Source organism: Phallusia mammillata, chromosome 5 (genome assembly GCF_965637545.1).
Source record: "Phallusia mammillata chromosome 5, kaPhaMamm4.hap1.1, whole genome shotgun sequence".
In the NCBI taxonomy this organism is placed as follows: Eukaryota; Metazoa; Chordata; class Ascidiacea; order Phlebobranchia; family Ascidiidae; genus Phallusia; species Phallusia mammillata.
In genome coordinates, this window is record NC_137256.1 from 15,734,455 (window position 1) to 15,756,858 (window position 22,404).

The following is a 22,404-nucleotide window of genomic DNA, read 5'->3' on the forward strand; positions in this document are numbered from 1 at the left end:
CTGCATTAATTTCATCGGTATAAAAAATGATTACATATGTGTACGGACGAGTGGTTTGTGTTAAAACGTGCAATATAGGAATCACAAGTCAGACATCATTTAACTAGGCCTTATACGTTCCTCAACACCCCAATTGGGGTCGCGACCCACAGTTTGAGAAGCCCTGATTTAAGTTATGTGCGTAATCATCTTCGTTTAACACTGATCTATTGCATTGGTGCACACAGTACCTTCTTTCGTTTCAAAAAATTGATCGCCTTTCTCTCCGTAAACTAGTCTAACCGAAGCTTCAAATTGACTATTCGCGTGTAAAAATGTTAGATTTTAAAATTATCATGCCAACTAGAAGTTATCGCATCCAGCTTCTAGATCTAGAACTTAATTAGGCGACATAAAGCTTAACAATAGGAGGGACGTCATAGGCATTTAGAACCGAATCCGTAGACCGTTGGTAAATTTAAGACAAAGATAAAACTTCATCTGGACTTTTCTGTAACGGTTTATTAATTATCGGGGTGTTATGAAATGCACCATATTTCTTATTAATCGCGCTTTGTACAAAAAAAATGCAGCAAATAGTGAAATATGAACATGTGATGTCGCCCATAATAGCGAAAAGTTTAGTGTCACCTGACTTAATGTGTCATATTTGAAAAACAAAACTTGACAGCACGTTTCCAATGTATTTGTTAAAAGCTGCAAGTTTTTCGAAGTATTTTATGAGTTGGCTTTTAGAACGGTCCACTCATTTCATTTCCTATTATGAGACAAATATAATAACATTTGCTTACAGAGGGGCACCAGTTTCGGAGGGTCCGTCAAATTTGTGCCTTCAGATACACAAGTTTACGTAAAAGACACAAATTCTTAAAGGTTAAATAAAAAATTAAATTTAAGCACTTGCCAAAAGAGATACAAGGTCTACAACGCATTTAATAAACAGACTTGTTTTCCAAGGAAACAAACGTTTTTACTACACTCCCGCATTTAGAAGCAAAACATTGGTATAAACATATGTATTTTAAGTTTTTTGTTCCTTGATTTTTAAAGTTTGCAACCCTAAAGGATCAATATGTGTTATGAAATGTCATTTTTATCGTTCACTGTGCATGTATTTGTGTAGTGTTGTTAAACTATCTTAACCGGCAACACAGCATTATTTTTATGTTTCTTAATCTTCGATAAACTACACCATTCATTTCAAGGGCTTCTCGAGATAGACTTGTAGGCCACCGTGATAATGCTTTTCGACCTGTTGCTTCCACTTGCCTTCCGAACTACAAGCTCCACGCGAAACGCTCGAGCGTAAAAAAATCCGCCGCGCGCGTGCTCTCTTGCAGGCAGGCACGCCACAAGTCATTCGAAGAGCTAACTAGAAGCTTCGTGTGGTGAATTACGACTGCAGTGTGTCACATGCGTTTTGCAGAAATTGTTTTAGCTCAGCTTGGAATAATACTATTTGCAAAATTAGTTCCTATGTTAACCATGGACTATCATAAATCAAAGTGATGGCACAGCAAAACCAAGTTGTGGATTCGGAGTATGCATACAAAGCGCAAAAGTTGTGTGATGAAACAATGCGGCCGTTTGCTGGAAATCAATCGGATTTTAGTCCTCAGCTTTCTAACTTTCAATCAATGTTTTTAAGTCAATATCCTGCGTCATCAGGTTAGTGAAATCGTGCAGTTTGCTGTTATTTCAAGTCCTAACTTTATTGTTTTCTTGTGTAGGTCTATTGAATAACCTCTATTCGTCAAGTGGAGAGATAGGTAATGAACAGAGAGATAGTAGTTGTACAAGCGTTCAAACAATATCGCTGCATAATCACCGGTAAGTTTAAAAGGTCAGAGGGTTGTAGTTAAGAATATCACAGCATTAAGAACATCAAAGAGATAGTACTAATCGAATGATTTGTTGAAAATGTCAAATACTAAGTATTTCAATTGGCCACAGAATTCCTTTACAACCAAACGGCCAATCCAATCAGCAAATGAATGTACAACATCCTTGCGGACAACAACGGACATTGACTTATTCTGCAGGTAAGATTTTGGTGTTACAACAGGTGTTTCCCATTTGTGGTTTCAGCACGACCATCAAGAGCTTCGTATTTCTATTGTCTTGTTTGATAACCGTGCGATTGTTTTACGTACAAATCGAATGTGCACAAGTCTTCGAGGTAATCTTATGAAATTAGATAGATATATACTAAGCATTATCTATTTAACTTTGATCGCCAGTACAGAAAATTGTGAAAAAGAATAAACCCTAAAAAACATATTTTCTTAAGTTTGGTACGGAATTGAATAACGTGACGTAAAATGTGGAACTGTTTAGAACACGTGTTGTGTACTTAGGTGGGTGGCCGGACCACGCTTCACTTGAAAGAGGTGATGTTCAAAACCCGCGGAGTGGAAATCGTGGAAGAACTACTTATTCTGACGAACAGGTATGCTACTGAATGTAATGAAGTTAGCAAGGTAAATCAGGTTGCTATTAATTAGGTAAGTCAAATAATTTAGGCTCCTTCAAGTGGTCACATATTGGTCTTGATGTATGGGCTGTCATTCATTTTGTACCCAATATTAAGGACAATTGCCTTGAGATTAGGATTTTCACCCATACAACTATCAATTTTTAAACAAGAAAAGAATGGTGAATCGTCAATACAAAATTTACATTTCCTAATGACCTATAACAGTAGGTTATATATATTTTGAAATCACTTATTGTGGTTGCAAAACGTCCCACATTGAGATAAAATATTAGCGTTGTTAAACTCACTATTAGGACGAAGGTCATAAATTAGGTCATTTAATGGAAATAAGGAAATTTTTGTTTCCTACATTCTTGCAAATGGGGACGTTTCGACTATTTGTTTTCTTATTAATAACCTGCACGAGTGTCGTTGGTGTTTGTACGCTGGGTAATTACTAAAACTAACTTACGTATGATACTTAGGCAATTACTTTTAAAATATAAAACACATGTGGCAAGGTTGCTGAACTGGAAGATATCTTTGCCCGTAATCCTTATCCAACACCACAAGCTCGCCAGCAACTTTCTCGGGACATAAACGTACCTGAAAGCAAAATTAAGGTGGGTATGAAGAATGATGTGTTTACTTCGTAAAAAGTCTTACCAACAGACCTTTTTATTGGGTATTGGCGCTTACTGTATTAAAATGATCATTCAACAACAATCAAACGGAACCAATCCAGTAATGGCTCAAATTGTGTTTGGCTACAAAGTAACATTCTCAAAAGGTGGGCCGGGACACAATAATGCGCCATGCGAGTTTTTGCTGAATCTCACACGTCTCATGTTTTAGGCTTAAATAGAGCCTAAGTAATAATGCGGATATACATAACAACTCTAGGACCGCATTTTGATCGTATTTATAAACAAACGCAGTCCAACCCATCACATAAAAGTTGCAAGTTATTTAACTTAATTTGTGTTCAGACAGTAAAACAGCAAAAACACTATGCGCCACAAGCAAAAAACGTTAAAAAACTGTTGGTATAAGTGTTTTGTGGGAGCGTTTCTTAACTTTAGTTTACCAGTCGTGGTTTTGTAAATGTTTTTTTTAAATATAATAATTGACAAGTTCGTTTATCTTTTGATATTTTTTAGATATGGTTTCAAAATCGAAGAGCGCGAGCCAAGAAACAAAGAACTGGAAATAGCAATTGGCGAAATATTCGTTCTGTGGCTGTATCTGCCGTGAAAGCTGGACCAAATTTAAACAATAACAACTTGATATCAGCGCATGGCCATAACCCCAAAGTGCAATCATTTGCTGATAAGTTCCTTGCTATGCCAACCGGCGCTGGTGCCATATCTGATTCGTCATCAAAATGGCAAAAGGAGGCAAACACAACCCATCGTGGCGAAATGGCCGTGCAGCAGCCATCATTGTCGTTATCAGGGTTGACAATCCGTCCAGCATCCAATGGAGTTCCTAGCGTTCAGTCAGGTCCATCAACATCAGCAAATACCAAATTAAATCACTTCCAATCACACTCTGATCACAAAACATCGACCCACCATCCCGACTTTTACTACAATCCGGATCGGACACGCTATGCAGAACACGGAGGGTATTACAAAGTTTCTCACTCAGAAAATCTGAATACTAGTTTTCCTTCACGTTTTCCAGTTATTTCATCAGCAAATGAGTTACACTTTTTTCAAAGCCACTTAAAAAACAACTTTGCGAAACCTGGTTTGGCGCCTCATGCTGCACCACGCCCATCCAACCCTAACCCCAATAAACCGTGTCAATATTCCAACATAACCGCGAGAAAATCCGACATCTGTCGAACACTTGTCGGTTCTCTACAGCAAAACAGAACGCACAGTATGTCATATATTGGTTCAAACGCATATTCCGAAGATCGGCGATCGTGCGCTCCAGAAAACGTAACGCCTAGTATGTCAGCGACTTTATTTTCTTCTCCACCGGCAATTCGCAGATTTGTTTTCCCATTTAAAAAACTCTTGGAAAGTCCTGGCGTGACCAGTGACGCTGGATTTGCAGAATTTTCTAAAAACAATATGGACGCCAGTACCACACTTTCGCGGGACTACTGGAACTGTAGAACCAGTGTACAGCCACGGTCTTATGAAATGACAGGACCTCTGATGTGGACTGACAGTTCTACTCGCTACACAGCTATGTATAGCGATACTAGCAACATCCCACATCAAAGTACTACCGTAAGGAACGCTAAACATTGTTTTTCTCAAACAAGTGGTTCGGCCGTTGGATTATCTCAAGTCCCGGAAAAAGAAAACTTCATTTTGTCGAGTAACAAATATGAAGGAAAAGACCGCGCTTCCGATTATAAGTCGAATTTGTTGGGAAACAAGGTGTTAACACAGTTGGAGGACATTCACAAAACGAATGAAAATATGTTTCCGTGTAGTAATGAACCGGTAATAACATCTGCGGGAGAAAAAAGTGTTATGAAAGTTACAATCTCCGCAGAAAACATTAACTGGCCTAGCGACGCGTTTCAGCAGCAAGGACAACAAACAACGAAGGGTAACAACGCTTCACGATTTTCCTCTGGCGGATCAGATGACAGTTTATGTGTTATTGATGGTCGAAAAAAGTCATCACCTGAACCATTTACAAACTGGCTCAAGGTTTAACGCTGAAACTTGTGTCATTAAAAACACACAGATTAAACGCTCTTTTACAAAACTCCGAACTGGAGGGAAAGAAAATCACTTTTGCCGCATGCTTTTCTCGCAACAAAGCAGCAGCTTGGATTAATAAATCACGTCGCCTGGACAGTTTATTCGCTGCAGTGCTGCTCCCGCAAGTCGACTAATATTTTACGAGCGTGCAGAAGGAAACAACAGTAAAGCTTAAAACTAGTTTCGCGTCAAGTGTTTGTATTCCTTCTCATATTACGCATATTTCAAGTAGAGTTCCGTCGTCAAGAGATGATGAATTGGAAACTAATTGCGTTCTACCTTACCTCTGAAAACAGGATGCCGCCTGAGTGTTCACCCGTTTAGCCCTGTTAACATGTAATGTTCCGATTTTAAAGGCACGACCTGGTTGTTTCTTGATCGATAAATTTCTGATTCCGTGCCTGATCAAAAGTTCACCCCGTGGTGTTTTGGGAATGTGCAAAATTAACCGAACAACAACATTGATTTTAATTTTTCGTTGTTTTGGCGTGACATATGTAATGGCAGCGTTAAGGAAACGGTCGAATATCAAGCAGTCGATTCAACAATACAATTTAAAAAAGCACCCGGGACACAATCAATAAAATGGTTAGGATCGTGGGAAAGCAGGAAGTTGTGTAGATGTCAGAGCAATCACAATCCAAACTCTACATGCATTTTCCATTATACAAGCGCAACGTAATAATAAAGCGACACAACTAATTTAGCTCTTCAATCGATTAGGCTAGGCCAGAAATAATTTGTCTATACTACCCGATTGTCTAGATAGGGCTTGACCCTCGCACGGTACATGGGAAGTTTAAATTTGTTGATTTTAGTAGGAAAATTGTACAATATTTTTAAATGACTACTTTAGGCATTTGAAATTTGAAGTAAAAACATCTCACATAACAAAACGTGTTCCGACGATTATGTTTTTATAACTTAGGTTGTAAAATTATTCATATAAAGGGTAGCATTGCTATAACCAAAAAAGCACAGCAAGTTTCTTTAATTATCGTTTGTTTTGATTCTTTCGCGACATGTAGCAATTTTTTGCGTAGTTTTTATTGCAAATGCACGTTGGGATGAATATTTCTGTCATTAATTTCATTTTAAAGTTTCTCGCTGGTACGGGATGCAAAGTGAGACATAACACTCTTAAACTTTACCAACATTTTGTTTACCAAAAATATCGTATTTTCAAAATGCACCAATTTTTGCCTGGGCCGTGAGCAAAAAACTACAAAAAATTACTGCTTTAAATGTAGTATATTAAAGTTAATAATAAGACGTTAAGTTTGTCTTTGTCGTATTGGCTATCTTTTCGTCATGTGCATCGTAATTATTTCACTTAATATTACCATTAGGCCAACACCAGTTTCGTGTGCCTGAACCAAATATATTGGGCACTATTGTTGTATGTGTGGTATAATGTAAGCAAAATCAATGGTGGTGTTTTTTTCGAAACCTGATTCATTGCGCCGTGCTAGTCGTTATCAACCTTGCAACTAGGGATGTTATCAAATAAAGGTTTTTCAACTTTAAAATATATTTTCCCTTTCAAATAAAATAATTTTAAAAACCTGAGATGTAGCCTAAAGCCCAGATATAGCCGTTATTAAATAAGAATATGTAATGTTATGAAACAAAATTGTAATGTGATTGTGCTTTTAGTCGTTATATCTAGGCTGCATCTTTCTTCTGATCAAAATAATAAATTAGTAGAGACTCCAGTCATTGTCCGTAATTCAGCAGAACCATGTATATTTCCTTTCTCTCGGATACTTGCTTAATTGACTTATGGTATATGATAACATTTTAATCGCTTGAATAACCTTCATTATTACTGGGTGAAATTGATACTAGAATGTACTGGAAAATATCATGCTTTTTGTCCAAATTTGTTGGGAAATAGGCAGTGCTGGTGGGATTCAGCCGGTTCTATAGAACCGTCTCAAGAAATTTTACGAGATCAGCGAACCGGTTAGCATTACTGGTTACTGTCAATGGACTTTTTGTAACAGAACCGGCTGAAAAATATGACTTTTTTAATAGAACCGACTGACAAAAAAAAATGAATCCCACCACTGGTAATAGGTATATGAAGCAGGAAACAAATGTTGCAGTGCCTTTGGGTAATCTCTATTTCATAAAAAATGTCACAAATGTTCAATTGAATAGATTTACATCCACATCAAGGTTTACTGCATAGCAAAAAACAATTGGATTGTTTAAAATTAGGTAAAAAATTAATTGACAAATTTTCAAACAATCATTTGTTTGTTAACAGCACTACTTGCAACAATCTTTGTTAACGGCATGTGTGTGAGTTGAAATACATTGTTTTTTCGATATCCCATCATTTGGAGTGAAGGCGGCGCAAGCTATTATAAATAATAGATTGTCGTTTTGCAGGTATGATTCACAGAAACGACATTATTCGTACTTCGTTTCTTTATTTATTAAAACTTCTGTTGGAAACATTGCACCCACGGAAAAAAATTGCCTAGCAAGTTTGTATTTTATCTACAAAGCAATATCTAACCAAAACTTTAACACTCAAAAGACATGAGCTGACAATTGTCATACATATACACAGAAACATGATGATTTGAATCGAATACGCCTGTCTGCAGTTCCATATTACTGGCTAAAGGGAAAAAATATAGCTGGTTTTGGGCAATTATTTAATCCCGATTCGTTTAAATTCTTCTTCTAACAGACGACGATATGTTTCAATTCCACCTTCTAGAGATTTCACACTCTGATTTCCACAAAGCCACAGCTCACGACAAACCAACCGGATTAAACGCTCATCGTGGGACACCAATATTACTCCACCCTTAAAAGGAATCAAATTTCATGTAAAAATGTTTCGTATTAGAAGTTATCTTGTATTTTCACCAAACCCACAAAAAGATAATGGTAAAAACTTTTTGATGTTTTATCGCGTACTAAATTGTTCTGAGAATGACAACTCTACATGTTTGGGGCTTTCATTATACATCTTACAGGCATCAATGCCAACACAAAATTTGTGTGGGAAATAGTCGATCAAATTAGAAATACGAATGCACATCCACTCGTAAATGGACCAAATTCGAAAAGGTATTTGCACCACACACTTAATTCGGCGCATTACAAAAAATAAGTTACATCAAATTGGAAAATGGTGCATCGAGCTGAAAATGTTTTCGAGTTGAAAATGTTTTTGGCGGATGTTTCAAGTGAGCCTACACCCGTTTTCAGTAAGACGCATTTCTTTGTGTTTATCAATCACCTTTCTTAAGACAAAAAAATGATCTTAACGGTGTTCTGCAATAGCTACAAGTAGGCCAAGCTGATAACAACCGTTTTTGCAGATTACTTAATAAAACCCCATAGCATTGCTGCGCAAAAACAGCTGATTTCTATTCACCTAGATTTCTAATTCTAATCACAATTGACCAACTGACGATAAAAAACATCACCGTGTGATCGTTAACATTTCTGAAACTTGGCAGCCTGTGATTTCTAGTCCCAACCCCTAAACGCCATATGGAACGAATTCGTCACATGGTGCCTTACAACAATTTTTACATTCCGTTTGGTGTTGTTTTGGCGGAAAACGGTTTGTCTAATTCAGTGGTTCCCAAACTTTTTCGTATTTTTTTCAAAACGGTCCCTTTGCCATTATTTCGAGGGCTCGCGGTCCTTTTAAGCATAAATGTGTATTTCATAAAAACGAAAGTTGATTGCAGGATTTTAGCTAGTTGTGCAAAATTGCGCATAACAATCATCCAAAGACAGCATGTGACATCACAAACAGAACAAATAAACATTACGATTGTGCGCGAACAATTGCATTTTTGCTAGTTGGCATTCAATAAAGGCCAGTGTTTAGCAATGGAAACAGTCGATTCTTAATTCTACTTTGATTTAAACTTATTTAGTGGCACAAACTGACGCCAAATAAGATTATAGAATCACTTCAACCGCTTCGCGGTCCCCCCAAAATTGCCTCACGGACCCCTAAAGGACCGCGGACCCCAGTTTGGGAACCGCTGGTCTAATTCGTCTCGACTATATAGCTAATTCATAAAACATCACAATTGACCAACTAGGGAGAAAAACTAATATTTTGGGATTTTTTTATTCTAACATTTGCAGACAAAGTTTTTCATGAATTCGACTTTGAACTTTTTAAAATTATGTAAGTTACATTGAAAGGAGAAAAAAAATCGTGAGTACATAAAGGGTGATTGTCTATTCCTCTGCACAATTTTTTGCAAAAAACATCATACAGGTGGATAAAATATGGGAGGTTAATGATAGTCACGTGTTGGCTAAAACATAAAAACAATATTCTGGACTTATATCAGCATTTATCAACTACATATTGTTATTTTGCACCATAATAAATAGTAGGGATGGGCCGGGCCGGGCCGAGCCAGAACCCGAGTACTCGGTACCGAGCATTGCTGTTTTAAATGCTCGGTGCTCGACCAAACAGAATATTTGCAGTTTTGGTACATCCTTAATAAATAGTGACATCGTAATGAAAGCTATGCACGCGTCCACCAAATACGTCATAATGGAAAATCTCATGTATGTATTTTTTAAATTCAAATTTTTACGTTATTTACTGGGTAAAAATACAAATTATTGCGAGCAAAATATAGAATCAGGCAAACACAAGCGGTTGATGTGGTTTCATACTTACGTTGTTAACACGCATATTTGATCAACCGGTTGCGTAATATTTGCCCGTTGAACGGTACGATTATATTTGCTGAAATCACTTAAACGGAGTATACCTGTGTTTTAATAAATAGTTATACAGGATCTCTCAGGCCTTTTGTGGCTCAAGTATCGAAGCGTGTTACATTAGTACACCTGTTTTAGAACAAATGTTTTTACTTTATTTATCGTAAAATTGCATGTTTCAAAATATTAATATTTTTGTCGATTAGAACGGTTCGTTTGGCTTTCACAAGAAAAGCACAAAAGTGGGTTACAAATTAAAAAATATGTATGACGTCATAAACCGGTTTCGGTATTGTCCCTGTCAATATTATTACGTAATAACGCAAAACTTTTCACTCAAACCGAACATTGAACAAATAACTAAGAGATGCGTATGCAGATATGTTAGCAATTTTTTAGACTTAATGGACAAATGTGGCGAATTCGACATAACGGGCATTTACCCCCGAAATGCAACAAACAAATGTTGGGGCGGAAATATTTTTCTTCTGTCCACATAATTTACAACACTCTTAACGAAAATTTTGTCTTACACTGAGTCTTATCGTCGTCGTTACTCTCTGTCTAGAAAAAAATCTTACAAAACAATATACATAAGCAGGCATTTGAGGGCACTTACTGCAAAATCATTGATGGCGATTCCCAGTGCCTCAATTGTTTCCATATCCAGGTGATTAGTAGGTTCGTCAAGAATGAGGAAGTTCGGCCTGAAAGTAAACCACATGACACTGCATCTTTAAGCTCTTGGAAGTACAAAATAGAAGGGTGGTTTAGCAGATTTAGCCATTGCACATACACTATAACTTATTTTAAAACTTTACTATATTTCTATGCTTATTTTATTCTGCAGGCAGAAACTCATGGGTCCCCAAACATGCAAGGTTTATTACTATGCAATTCAGACATTGTTATAAGTCTGCCTTATTTTACAAGACAGAAGGGTAGATATTGGAGCTACAGGCTGAAACACAATAATCAACACCTATCAATGGCAAAATCAGCAAACTGTATAAATTTCATCCAATTCGGACATGGTTTGGAAAATTCACCCATTTTAATGCTAATGGGGTAAATATTGGGGCTACAGTGCAAAACACAACAATCAACACCTATAAATCGCAAACTCAACAAGCTATCCAAATTTCAGCTAATTCTGACATTGTTTAAAAATTCACCCATTTTAGGGGACTAGCGGGTTAAATAGTGGAGCTACAGGCTGAAAAACAATAATCGATACATATAAATGCCAAATTTAACAAACTGCCTAAATTTCAGGTAATTCAGACATTGTTTAAGAGTTACTCATTTTGGGGAGCTAGTGGGGTACATTTTGGGTCAACGGGGTGAAACACATCAATGGACACCTATAAATGGTAAACTCTACAAGCTAACAAAATTTCATCTAATTTGGACATCGCTTACCAATTTACCATACTGGAGCTATCGAGTCAAACAAAACAAATGGCACATCTATATAACTATATCTACACCTGTGAAAGTTTCATCCAAATCCATCAAAGATTTCATGCCAAAAGTGCATGGACAAACTTCACCGTCGAAAAAAGAAAAACACAAACAGAGTAAAATGTTTTTCAGGGAAGGACCCTTTATCAGTGTTAAAACGATACTGGAAGGTAGTTTTTATGTTACATGAATGTCGTCATAAGCTTAGCAAAAAAACAAAGCAACCGCTCCTGACTTTGTATTATTGGTTGACCTAAGCCACAAATACACAGAGAGGGGAGCAACTCCTGTTGTTGTGAATGAAGAAATTGAAAACAATGCAATAAACATCATTCTCAAAGAAATTCATTTCCATAGTTAACCTTGATATCATTTACCAGGCAATGTTACCTGGACATAGACATAAGTGCAAATGCAACTCGACTTTTTTGTCCCCCGGATAGACTCGAAACAGGTCTTAGTGCCAAGTCACCAGCCACTCCATAACTTCCAAGTTGATGGCGATATTCCTCATCATTTCGACCTTAAAATGTATATGTGTTAACCTGACCTTAACATACATTTGTGTAATACAACACTAAGGAAGGGTTAATTTACAAAACCTTGGCAGCATGTTTACTTGTGCCAATGAAGCAATAAAAACAAAGTTTTTTTAAACAACAAACAAAACATTTTTTAACTAACAGATCACGAAAGTGAACTGTAAATGCAATGACTTTCATACCTGGAAATTTACTGGCAAGTAGTTCAACTGACGTAACACCCATTTCAAGTTGGTCCACATGATGTTGTGTGAAATATCCAATGCGTAGATTCTGATGTGTGTGTCGAATGCCTTTCACTGGTTCAAGTGACCCGTTCAATATCTTTAACATGGTTGTTTTTCCAGAACCATTTTCTCCGACCTAGGTTTTAGAGTTTTATTTTGAATAATTTTATGACAACCGGACCAGCTCATATTGCACTAACAACTGACATGATTATGTTCTATTGCACAATACTTTTGCCATCATGAATGAAAGGCTTTCTAACTTACAGCACAGTCAAAGTGAATCTACAAATGCCTAAATAGTGTTACTATTGTTAATAGTTTTCAGCAAAACCCCACATTTAAAAAAATTACACAAACAGTACAAAATGAATTATAAGGTAAACATGCTCACAATACATATCCTGGAATCCAAACCAGCGGAAATATTGACATTTTTGAATATTGTTTCACCAGGAAGATAGTGAAACATAACTTCATCAAGACGAAGTACAGTTCCAGCTAGTTTAACAGCATGAGAGGGAAAGCGAATTACAGGAGGTGTTAACTTTTCCACTGGAGTGATTTTTGGTCTAAAACATAAAAGCATTTTATGTAATATTTTATATAATATAAGTATTCATAAAATGTTTACTTTTTTCTCATCTGATTTATTCTTTAACTTTAATAAATTCATTTCTAGTGAACATTATTAGTTATTCACAGAACATTGGTAGTTATTACAAGTGGCATTTCCTGTTGTTACAAGTGTATGTTAAATGTTAAAAGTAAAGTTAATGATGTACTTGACCAGTAAGCATAAAGGCAGTTTGGTCAAACATATTACTTACAATTTTTCAAGTAGTTTTAGTTTGCTTTGAACTTGAGATGCTCTGTTTGCATTGTAACGAAAACGATCAATAAATACCTGAAAAAGATTTTGAAGTATTAGATAGTATTGCTACCCAACTAGGAAGGCATTCTTTAATTTTATCTCAAACAGCTTACTTGAATATGATCTCTATACTGCTTTTGAGCTTCATATTCCTTTTGTCTATTTTTTAGTTTTTCATCTTTTGTAAGCATAAACTGCTCATATGAACCACGGTATGCATCAAGCTGACGTGATGTTAAATGCAAAATATCTGTGCAAACACTTTCAAGAAAACTACGGTCATGAGAAACAATTATTGCAGTGCTTGGCCATTCCTGTTAAAAAATACAAAACTCCAATTAACTGTGAATTGTATTCGAGGGCCTGTCATTGTTCAGATTTATGATTTTTATAAACTTTACACCAGGGGTGGGCAACCTTTGTCACTATGGGGCCAAATACAATTGCGATGATTAGATCGCGGGCCGCACCTTTCTATAACACAAGGTGATTTTACTTCGTTGAATACCAAAAATGCCTTAATGCAAGTAAAATTCGCATTTGATTCTAGCAGCATATTGTCAGGTCGCAGAAAAATAGCACCGGGCCCACTAATCTGCTCAAAAAATATAATAATTGGACTTGTTTGCCCGTACATTTGAAATCCAAGTGTCTCTGCGGGATGCACAACTTTAAGCGATGGGCCACATGTGGCCCGCGGGCTGCAGGTTGCCCACCCATGCTTACACCATCAGTAAGCATTCATGCTGACAACAATCACTAAAACTGAAGACAAAGTTCCATAAGTGTGAACATGAAATCAAAGTGTGATTCTGTATGATACTTTTAAAGCAACTATGAATAACATAAATAAAGTAAGATGATGGTCAGTGTCCCAACTTCAGTTCTAAATACTGTTTTTTTCTTCCTTATGACAAAAGTACCTGCAAGTAGTCCTCTAACCACATAATGGCTCTAATATCCAACATGTTTGTAGGTTCTAAATATAAAAAAAGTTGAACAATCTAGTTACGCATTTCAAAACTATCACAGTAATATTTACCATCAAGTAACAGAAGGTCAGGCCTGTAATGAAAATAGCAATGTTTGTTACAGTTGAACAAAGTAGAAGTTACCAAAAAATACACAATAATCAACATACTTTCCAAACAAAGCTCGGGCAAGTGCAAGTCGCATTCTCCATCCACCAGAAAACTCTTTTGTTGTCATTTTCTAAGCGTGTTTAGTAATAAATTTGTGAACCAAAAACTAAAGGGTCTCAATCCTTATAACCTTTGAAATCCAAAAGTGTTAACTAGGTGGGTGTACTGTATGAGAGGGAAGATTACAAATCAAATAAGAAAGTTTTTTATGGCCAACATGACGAGTGAAAGCAAAAATACAAAAATAAAACTTTTTTGAAAGAAAACATTTAAAACTTTTTAAAGTAAAACAAACTTGCCTGTTGTTGTTTTGTTAATGTAATTATTTGCATGCCTAATCTATGTGACTTGGCAGCAATTGAAGATTTTGTTAACTAGGCATGTTTGAGTTACTATGCTGAAATTATGTCAAGGCCATGATGCTAACCAACTACATTAAAAAAGTAAATAAAATGGCAGTAATTTTTTTCAGATGTGGTATTATTTCCCAAAATTAAGCAATTAAATTCAACAAAGCCAGCCCATTTTAGCATTTAGGTTTAAAATCTCTCATGCTGTTACTCTACTTCATGGTATATTGTACTTTCCATTTATATTACCTGCATTTCTGGCGTAAACCCAAGACCAGTTAGAATAACTGCAGCCTTAGCCGGTGCTTTGTCTGCTTCAATGTCAGTTAATTCTGTGTAAATTTCTGATAATCTTGTTGAAAGGCTTGGATCTGAGGATCTTTAAAAAAAATGTATTTCATTGACATCTTGAACAAAAATTAGGCAGCTGCTCTGCAACTTTGTTCTTTTACACAAACTAATATACAAGAAGTATGTTGATTATTTTATTTTTAGTATGCCTAGCCTGACTGTTTACATAAAACATTATGCATTGGAGATTGATCATTAAATCATGTACTTGTTTTCCATTTCTAAATGTAGTCGCTTTTCTTCCTTTAGCAAATTTTCCCTTATTGTGTCACTTTCCAACACACTTTGCAATGCAATCGTGTCATCACCTTCAACCTCTTGCTCAACATGCAAAATTGTCAGGTGTTTAGGAAGTGACAGACCTCGCCTGAAGAAATGTTAACTGTAAAATAGCTGGCTACATCAGAGAAAAATATCCAGACTTTCAAAAGAGTCCAATCTAAAATGGGTGTTTGACTCTTTACAGCACATGGAGCCTAGCTAAGAAACACCAATACATCAATCGTTTTCTCGATTTGTTAGATTAGGTTTGAACACAAGAAGATGCAAAAATAAAATATAGTTATTGAACAAAAATTTAAATACAAAAGTATACATAACTGAACCACTTACGTTGATAACATTTTTAACAAAGTGGTTTTTCCCATTCCATTTCGACCGACAAGTCCATATCGCCGACCGCAAGCCACATGTAAGTTTGCCCCTTCAAATAGTACCCTTAAATGCAAGTTTGACATTTTAATGCTATAAACAAAAGGGAAGAGATAACCCCATAACATACTTGTTGCCAAAAGAAATGTCAAAGTTTTCAATGTGAACATCCATAACTTTGTGTTTTCCCTGTGATTCAGTTTTCACATCTTTTCTGTTTATTGACTGACTGGCAGAAGCTTCCATGTTTGTTCTATAAAAAGTGGGTGTAAATATACTAGGTTTAGCATTTAGAGTATGGGGAGGGTTGTGCAACACATTGGATTTGCTTCTTTAGTTTAGAAAACCTGTTTTCAGGGAAAAAAGTTATTTCTATCATTACCCAAACATTGCTCATGGGTGAAACGCTGGGTCATTCAGAGTCAACTGAGAATCAAATGTGGAAAAATATTAAACATGTGTGAAAATTTGAATACATTTGAAACACTCTTTCTTGACAAATCATATGGAACAAACCAGTATTAGACAAATACAGGCAAAATAATATGTGTCCTCTTTAGGGAAGGGGACCCATAATTTTTAAAGTTGTATAAGGTACAAACCATCCTTTTTACAGAGCTAGTTGGGTAACAATCAAAAATTTTCAAATCACAACAGCATATATTAGGAATTTTCCCACTATTTTTCTATGCCAGCACTGAAACCAAGAATGGAAACAGTCTGAATTTCTACTAATAACGGTGTTTTCAACCAGTTTGTAAATTAGCAATGGAGAATTGGGAAACTGGTTAATTCTGTTCAACAGTGAGATTCCCACCAAAACTGTTGGATTTGGTTTTCAACAACTTTAAATTGGGAAAGGAATAGGATCAAAAAGTTATTAAGTTTAGAGGGCTAGTCATGAAAATGATATGGCTGCCCAGAAACACAACAATCAACACAGCACAATACCACTTTCTATCTATATGCATATATCCAACAGTTGTAAGTTTTATCAAAGTGAAAAACAAAAAGAAGTAAAGTCAAAATATCTTCTCCATTAGAGAAGGTAAATAAAAAATTATACAAAAAATACATTATAAAACAGATTAACATTTCCCAGAGCTAAAACATACACAGCTATTGCTTGGAACATTAGATTTTATGATGATTTTGACAGCTGAAATTCTTAGCAAGCACCTTAAAGAAATTTTATGTAAGCAACACACCTGTCAAAATTGTGCGAAAACTAACATCATACCCAAATCTGGGTGCAAATTGGACATTTGTTAGCAGTAATGGATCTGTGTAAAAAGTGATTTGTCATTATTGATAAACCTCAAACTTACAAGGAATTTGTTGAAGAATTTTTTACAATTTTGTCTTTTCGATCCTGTTTTTGCTTGATCTTGGCCTCTGCCTTTTCAAGTTTTTTCTGATCCACTGTCTGTACAATGATTTATAAAAAGTTGAAACAGTCCTTGTAATAACTTTCAATGTAGTAATATAAAATCCTCATGTCCTGTGTTGGATTTCGATAAATTTACTCTATTTTAGCTGAAGAAGATTTAAACTCCAGTAACATGGCTTGAACAATAAAGAGAACAATTCGCAATTTTGCAAAGCACTTTAAAATCACCTCTTAAAATTCTCACATATGGGGTGTAAGCAGTGGCGTATCCAAGGGAGGGTTTGGGGGGTCCGGATCCCCCCCTTTTTAAAAAATTTGTGCATAAATTAAATAGGCCTAAATCGTTCCGTTAGCGTTGCATGATAACAGGGAGTCGTTATCTCAAAGACGCAAGCCTTCGCAAAGTCGAAAGTTGGACCGGGTTTCGGTTTTGGGCCTGCTTACAATTTTGGACAAAACGCTTTGCCGCTTAACGCGTCGCTTTGAACCAGAAAACGAAATAGGCGACAATTTAGTGGCATTTTGACGTGTCAATTACGTATTCAGTCTCGTGCAGTTTAGCACTTTTGTGTGGGAAATTTTTCAAAGCGATCTAATGACGTATAATGACGTCATTAGGAAAATTCCCAAAATAAAACGATGGACCCCCACTTTAAAAATTTCTGGATATGCCCCTGGGTGTAAGCCTCATTCATGGAAACAATTCTTTAGTGCTAATTCAAAATATACTAAAAAGTATGTTCTCAAGTCCAATACTTTATTGATAGTGAAAACTTTCTAAAATACCAGTTTAAAACTTCCATTAAGCTAAATAATAGATGAAACACTCAAAATGTGTGGTCACGATATACTTACAGATTTTTTCTCTTGCTTTCCAATCCATATACTGGAAGTTTCAAACACAATTTCTGTAAAACAACAACACAACAAATTGCTATCTGTTATAGTACAACATTGCTTGTTTTTGTCCAGAAAAATGTTTAATTTTTTAAGACTGTACAAAACTAGAAATGTTTGACTGGTATTCATGAAAACAAGATAATTAAGCTGCTAAACCCTGATGTTGTTTTTTCTGTTAATTTACAACAGTTTCCCCATACATAAGAGTGGAATATTCTAAAACCTGTTAGAAGTAAACTTTACACTGCTAAAACAACTTTTAATTATACAGTGACAGTTAACATGGTTTTTTTTTTACATTTGACCTAACACATGTGAGCAACCAACCTTCATTTTCTGCACTGGCTATGTGTACAGGGGCATTTAATTTCTTCATGAAGTCCTGTTGCTCACCATTAGACCTATCAAAAATCCTTTTTGCAGGTAAAATTGGAAACAAAGACAATTAATAATTTGTAAAATGGTCTATGAGTTAAAAGTTAAATCAAACACATACAACTCTAAAAGTTAATTCGGTATGGCATCTTCAATGGGCCTGGCCTACTGTGATCTAAAAGTGATCTTTTTATATTTGCATTTTATGATTACTTCATGGAAAATATTTATAAAAAAATCACCAATTTTAGAGGTTTAGTGGGGTAAATATTGGGGCTACATGGTGAAACACAACAAACGGTACTTTAAAATGGGACAATGAACAAACTTTTTCATTTACGCATCTATTATGATTTCGAAGTGATAACTAAGCTGTTTAAAGCCTGTTTTTGTTTACCCCGGAACATTTACAATCTTAAATATGAAGGTACTAAATATTTCACATTTAAACACTTTTGACAAACATGGTTGAAAGCTTTTGATGTTTAAATAATTGTTTATGACATATAACAGCCTGTCAAAAAAAATCAATCCTTGTGAACATAAGCATCAAATCCAGGGGTGGTGTGCTGTCCCACTTAAAACCTCCCAGGTGGCTGGTAACGTGTTTATATTCGTGCATTCCAGATATGTGTTTCTTTTATTGACATGTGCTCTTTCAAATGTTAAGTTATCTTTAAGCGTGTGCAACGCAAAATTCTTTTCGCTTTTAAACAATGCATAGTAAAACCTATCTTGCTCTACTTTCGTCAGTGGTTTTTGTTAAGTTTGCTACGTCACAGCAAGTCTGAACAAGATTTATGACGTTAGAATATAAATTTTGACATCACCAAACTTTTTCAACAGCAGGCTGAATAATTTCCGGACTTGCATTAGGTTTCATGAAAAATGGGCATAAGAAAATAAATTGAGTATAGGAGAGGCACTGGAATAAATGATGGAAAAACAAAAAACAGCGACAAGTTAGAAACATATATCTCTTTAATTATCCAACATAATCAACTTGGTAAATTGTTTTCATAACATTAACTAACACAAACTCCTAGGTTGATAAACTGCTGCCAAAAGTAAAGTATTTCACTTACAATGATATCCTATCATATATTAACTTGCAGACTTCCATAACTTCTCTTGAAGAGTCTGATACAGTGGATGATTCAAGAATGGGTCCTACAGCATTGTAAACATCATCAATTGACTGAAACTCATCAGCTGCATTTTCCAAAACACCTTAATACATTAACAGTGATAAAGGTAAGGAGTTTGCATTGACTACCAGTAAAACTAGAATAGTGGTTTTCCGAAATATTGCAGGTTTATATATACTACATCATATTTAACAATGTATCGCATATACCTTTTACTATATCCCATTCTTCCCATCTTTTTCCTGGCACTTTATAACATAATTGTTTCTGCAAGCATAATCTAATGGGTCCCCACACATGTGCATATGCGATTTGGTAACAGCAAAAATAGGGCACAATCATTGTTTCCGTCAGCGATCATTGTCTCGCGGCGTTTGAATGTTGTTAGATAAAGATATGGCGCCGATCGTGGCAGGAGGGGCCTGTCGTTCACTGCCATAAGATGCAAAACTGTGTGATACAACAGTTGCATAACTAATGTTTTTAAATGATCTACCAACATATCTTAATTGCACAGTGCAAAAAAAAGACTGCCTGATAGCACGTCGAGTTATGCGCGAGGCCGAGATATTCGGTGGGCAGGTTTGCGCTTTTCGCGCCCAATTGGGCTTTTTTTCAACATGGAGTTGCGCGTTGTTTTCACGAGGTGGAAAATGGATGAGTCCAACTATTTAAACTTTTAACAAAGTTTCAAAATTTTTTTCCTTAACAGCCCTTTCTTTGTTGAATTATGAATTTTAATCCGCACATAGCGTTCCCTGGCGACGTTAAGTTTCTACATACCAACAATACGATTGCTTAGCGGGGCTTTTTATGTCCAAAACCTGTTCTGAAACAGTTTTATTAATGCTTTCAGTTTGAGAAGTCATGTTACACAGGTGTAACAAATCGTGCTGCGTTGTTGCTCAGCGCTTCGAAACACGAATAAGTTGACCTACATTAATGTTTACAGCGCAATATAACTAACATCGTAACATCTTAATTCCAACCAGTGAGAAATGGTCAAGTGACGACTGTGTTCATGCGTGAAGCAGAGGCATTTTTTCCACGCGCCACTATTGTCAATCACTCCCATTGCATCAGCTGTGCACTGAGCGAGCACAAATTTGACAGAGGACAGCATGTAAAAACACATTTGGGGCTGTAAGAGTATTTACTGAGCCGATTACACTGAAATTTTTAACAGCCAACAAGGAGCACCCTATCCACAGCTGTTTAAAATTTCAGCAGGTTAAGTCTTGTATTTCTGACCACATTAACATGTGAACAAACAAACAAATATTTGGGGGTAAAGGGGTGAAAATGGATATATACAACTTCAAGTTACAAAATACTTTAAAATACGCTGCAATGTATCAATAAAAAAAGTATGAAACTCCAGAATCATCTGCTTTAGCAAGTATAGCCGTTTTTAAAAATTTCACGTTTTGGGGGGCTGTGGGTGAACCGACGGATCAAACAGGGTCAAAATTCACATGCACCATCTTTAGACCAATATCTATAGTGTGTGTAAATTTGAAAAAGTTTAAACCATTCTTTCTTGACCAAAACAGGGGAACAAATCCGCGCTAGACGAAAAAAAGAAAAAAAAATATAGACAAAACAATATGTGTCCCCTTCAGGGAAGGGGACCCATAAAAACAACCTACTTTCAAGATAGAGATTAATATTAGAGTCATCAATTTGAAACTTCTTCAGTATTATGTCCATGCAGGTAGCCATAACCAAATTAAATACCTACAAGAATTCAACAAAAGATCTGGTAACACCAAAAAAACAAACATCAAGTTGCATAATCAAAATGCTAAATATCCTTCAAATCTATTTTGTACAAAACATTTTAAGATTTCAAAACTTTAGATCTGACATAAATATAGGTTAGTTCGGATATCACTATTATGACTATTATGGTTAGTTCGGATATCAATATTTTATACTATCCAGACAACAGACATTATCATTATAGTTATCAAAATAACTGGATAATAATAATACAACGGCACGATAATATAACAACAGAGTCTAATACAAAAGCATCTAACTAACTGTGGCACAGTTTTATTTTTAAGTGTGTACAAAATTCCGGCACATAATAAATTTATGCATTTTTAACATTTACTGATTCTGCAGTACATCTCAAACAAATCACGCTTTATCAATTGTTTCACATTTTGCCCTCTCACAGTTTCCATATCGAAAAAGTCCAAACAAGGTTTCGACTAAATGAATGCTTTTTCAGAATCTCAATAACTTCTAAAATACTCTGTTCAGTATCTTACCAAACTATAGCATGTATACATGCTTGCTTAGCCCAAAGCTAAACACAAGTAGATGGGTGAGCTGCTGTTCACTTCAAATTAACTTGATGACACTTAACTAGCATGGTCTTTAGCCAACTAAGCCAAGCAGGACGGTGGGCCAAGAGAGTTAGTTAAGTTTTGATGTTTACAAGTGTCTTTTTTATGATTGGTGTCTCTAGTGAGGGTCTATACACTTGTTGTGACCTCATGGAAAACACCATGTGTATCCAGTATCCCTGTCGTTGTGCGCAAGTGCCTTACTTGCCTACTTGCGTGTAAAGCCGTATTGGAGCGAAGGGATTAATCTTTCACTGGAGCAATCTTGTAGCACTACAGAAAAAACGAAAGAATTTGTCATACTCACGTATTTGTTCAAGTTGACTAATAAGAATCGTTATCGTCAAGACCGCTAAAAAAACTATGGTTTGAAATTTGAATTGAAAAGTGACACCGGCGTAATAAACTAACGATGCAAAAATACCACGAGGTACGATGTTTTTACACAACTTTTATAAAGGAACTTTTTTAAACTTATGAGACTAGAAAACGATAAACAGTGTAAGTCAATATTCCGCTATAAATTAAGAAGGCGGTACTCATCCGCTTGCGTAACACACACACACACACGTGCCACTTCCATGCAGCAGCAGCTCCAGCGGATCGTATAGTTAAAAACAAATTCCATAATAATCTTCTCTAAAAACCCTGACTGTAACAAGGAAAACAGACAATATAACTCTTGCTATAAATATAC

At 35.9% G+C, this 22,404-nt stretch overlaps 2 protein-coding genes across 4 annotated transcripts; one reads left to right on the forward strand and one right to left on the reverse strand.

Annotated features, from left to right (window-relative positions):
• The first annotated feature begins 1,340 nt into the window (after window positions 1-1,340).
• On the forward strand, window positions 1,341-5,689 carry LOC145228300 (uncharacterized). Its single transcript, XM_080093315.1, has 6 exons — window positions 1,341-1,668; window positions 1,731-1,830; window positions 1,954-2,042; window positions 2,358-2,449; window positions 2,998-3,099; window positions 3,637-5,689. The coding sequence occupies exons 1-6, from the start codon at window positions 1,509-1,511 to the stop codon at window positions 5,158-5,160; spliced, it is 2,067 nt and encodes a 688-aa protein (XP_079949441.1). The 5' UTR covers window positions 1,341-1,508; the 3' UTR covers window positions 5,161-5,689.
• A 1,621-nt stretch (window positions 5,690-7,310) lies between these two features.
• Window positions 7,311-22,097, reverse strand: LOC145228297 (ATP-binding cassette sub-family F member 3-like). 3 transcript variants are annotated; one of them, XM_080093314.1, is made up of 20 exons: window positions 22,015-22,097; window positions 21,000-21,087; window positions 19,288-19,432; window positions 18,155-18,240; window positions 17,783-17,835; window positions 16,866-16,963; window positions 15,668-15,790; window positions 15,499-15,603; window positions 15,095-15,253; window positions 14,785-14,914; window positions 14,185-14,255; window positions 14,086-14,108; window positions 13,967-14,022; window positions 13,157-13,357; window positions 13,000-13,076; window positions 12,564-12,741; window positions 12,125-12,305; window positions 11,791-11,923; window positions 10,556-10,643; window positions 7,311-8,032 (listed from the first exon to the last, which is right to left on the reverse strand). In XM_080093314.1, exons 2-20 carry the CDS (start codon window positions 21,070-21,072, stop codon window positions 7,874-7,876), a joined length of 2,139 nt encoding a protein of 712 aa, XP_079949440.1. In that variant the 5' UTR covers window positions 21,073-21,087; window positions 22,015-22,097; the 3' UTR covers window positions 7,311-7,873. The 3 variants fall into 3 exon arrangements, with proteins under 3 accessions (XP_079949440.1, XP_079949439.1, XP_079949438.1); XM_080093313.1 differs by lacking the exon at window positions 22,015-22,097 and adding an exon at window positions 21,630-21,665 and having other exon boundaries at window positions 18,155-18,228; XM_080093312.1 differs by lacking the exon at window positions 22,015-22,097 and adding an exon at window positions 21,630-21,665.
• Window positions 22,098-22,404: the final 307 nt, after the last annotated feature.

Bases quoted from the DNA above. Each gene is read 5' to 3' on its own strand.
- LOC145228300 (XM_080093315.1), top strand. From the start codon at position 1,509: ATGGCACAGCAAAACCAAGTTGTGGATTCGGAGTATGCATACAAAGCG. The intron at 1,669-1,730 runs GTTAGTGAAATC...TTTCTTGTGTAG, and splicing joins TCAATATCCTGCGTCATCAG to GTCTATTGAATAACCTCTAT. The intron at 2,043-2,357 runs GTAAGATTTTGG...TTGTGTACTTAG, and splicing joins GACATTGACTTATTCTGCAG to GTGGGTGGCCGGACCACGCT.
- LOC145228297 (XM_080093312.1), bottom strand. From the start codon at position 21,650: ATGTATACATGCTATAGTTTG. The intron at 21,088-21,629 runs GTAAGATACTGA...GAATTCTTGTAG, and splicing joins TGTATACATGCTATAGTTTG to GTATTTAATTTGGTTATGGC. The intron at 14,256-14,784 runs GTAATATAAATG...AAACACGCTTAG, and splicing joins GGTTTACGCCAGAAATGCAG to AAAATGACAACAAAAGAGTT.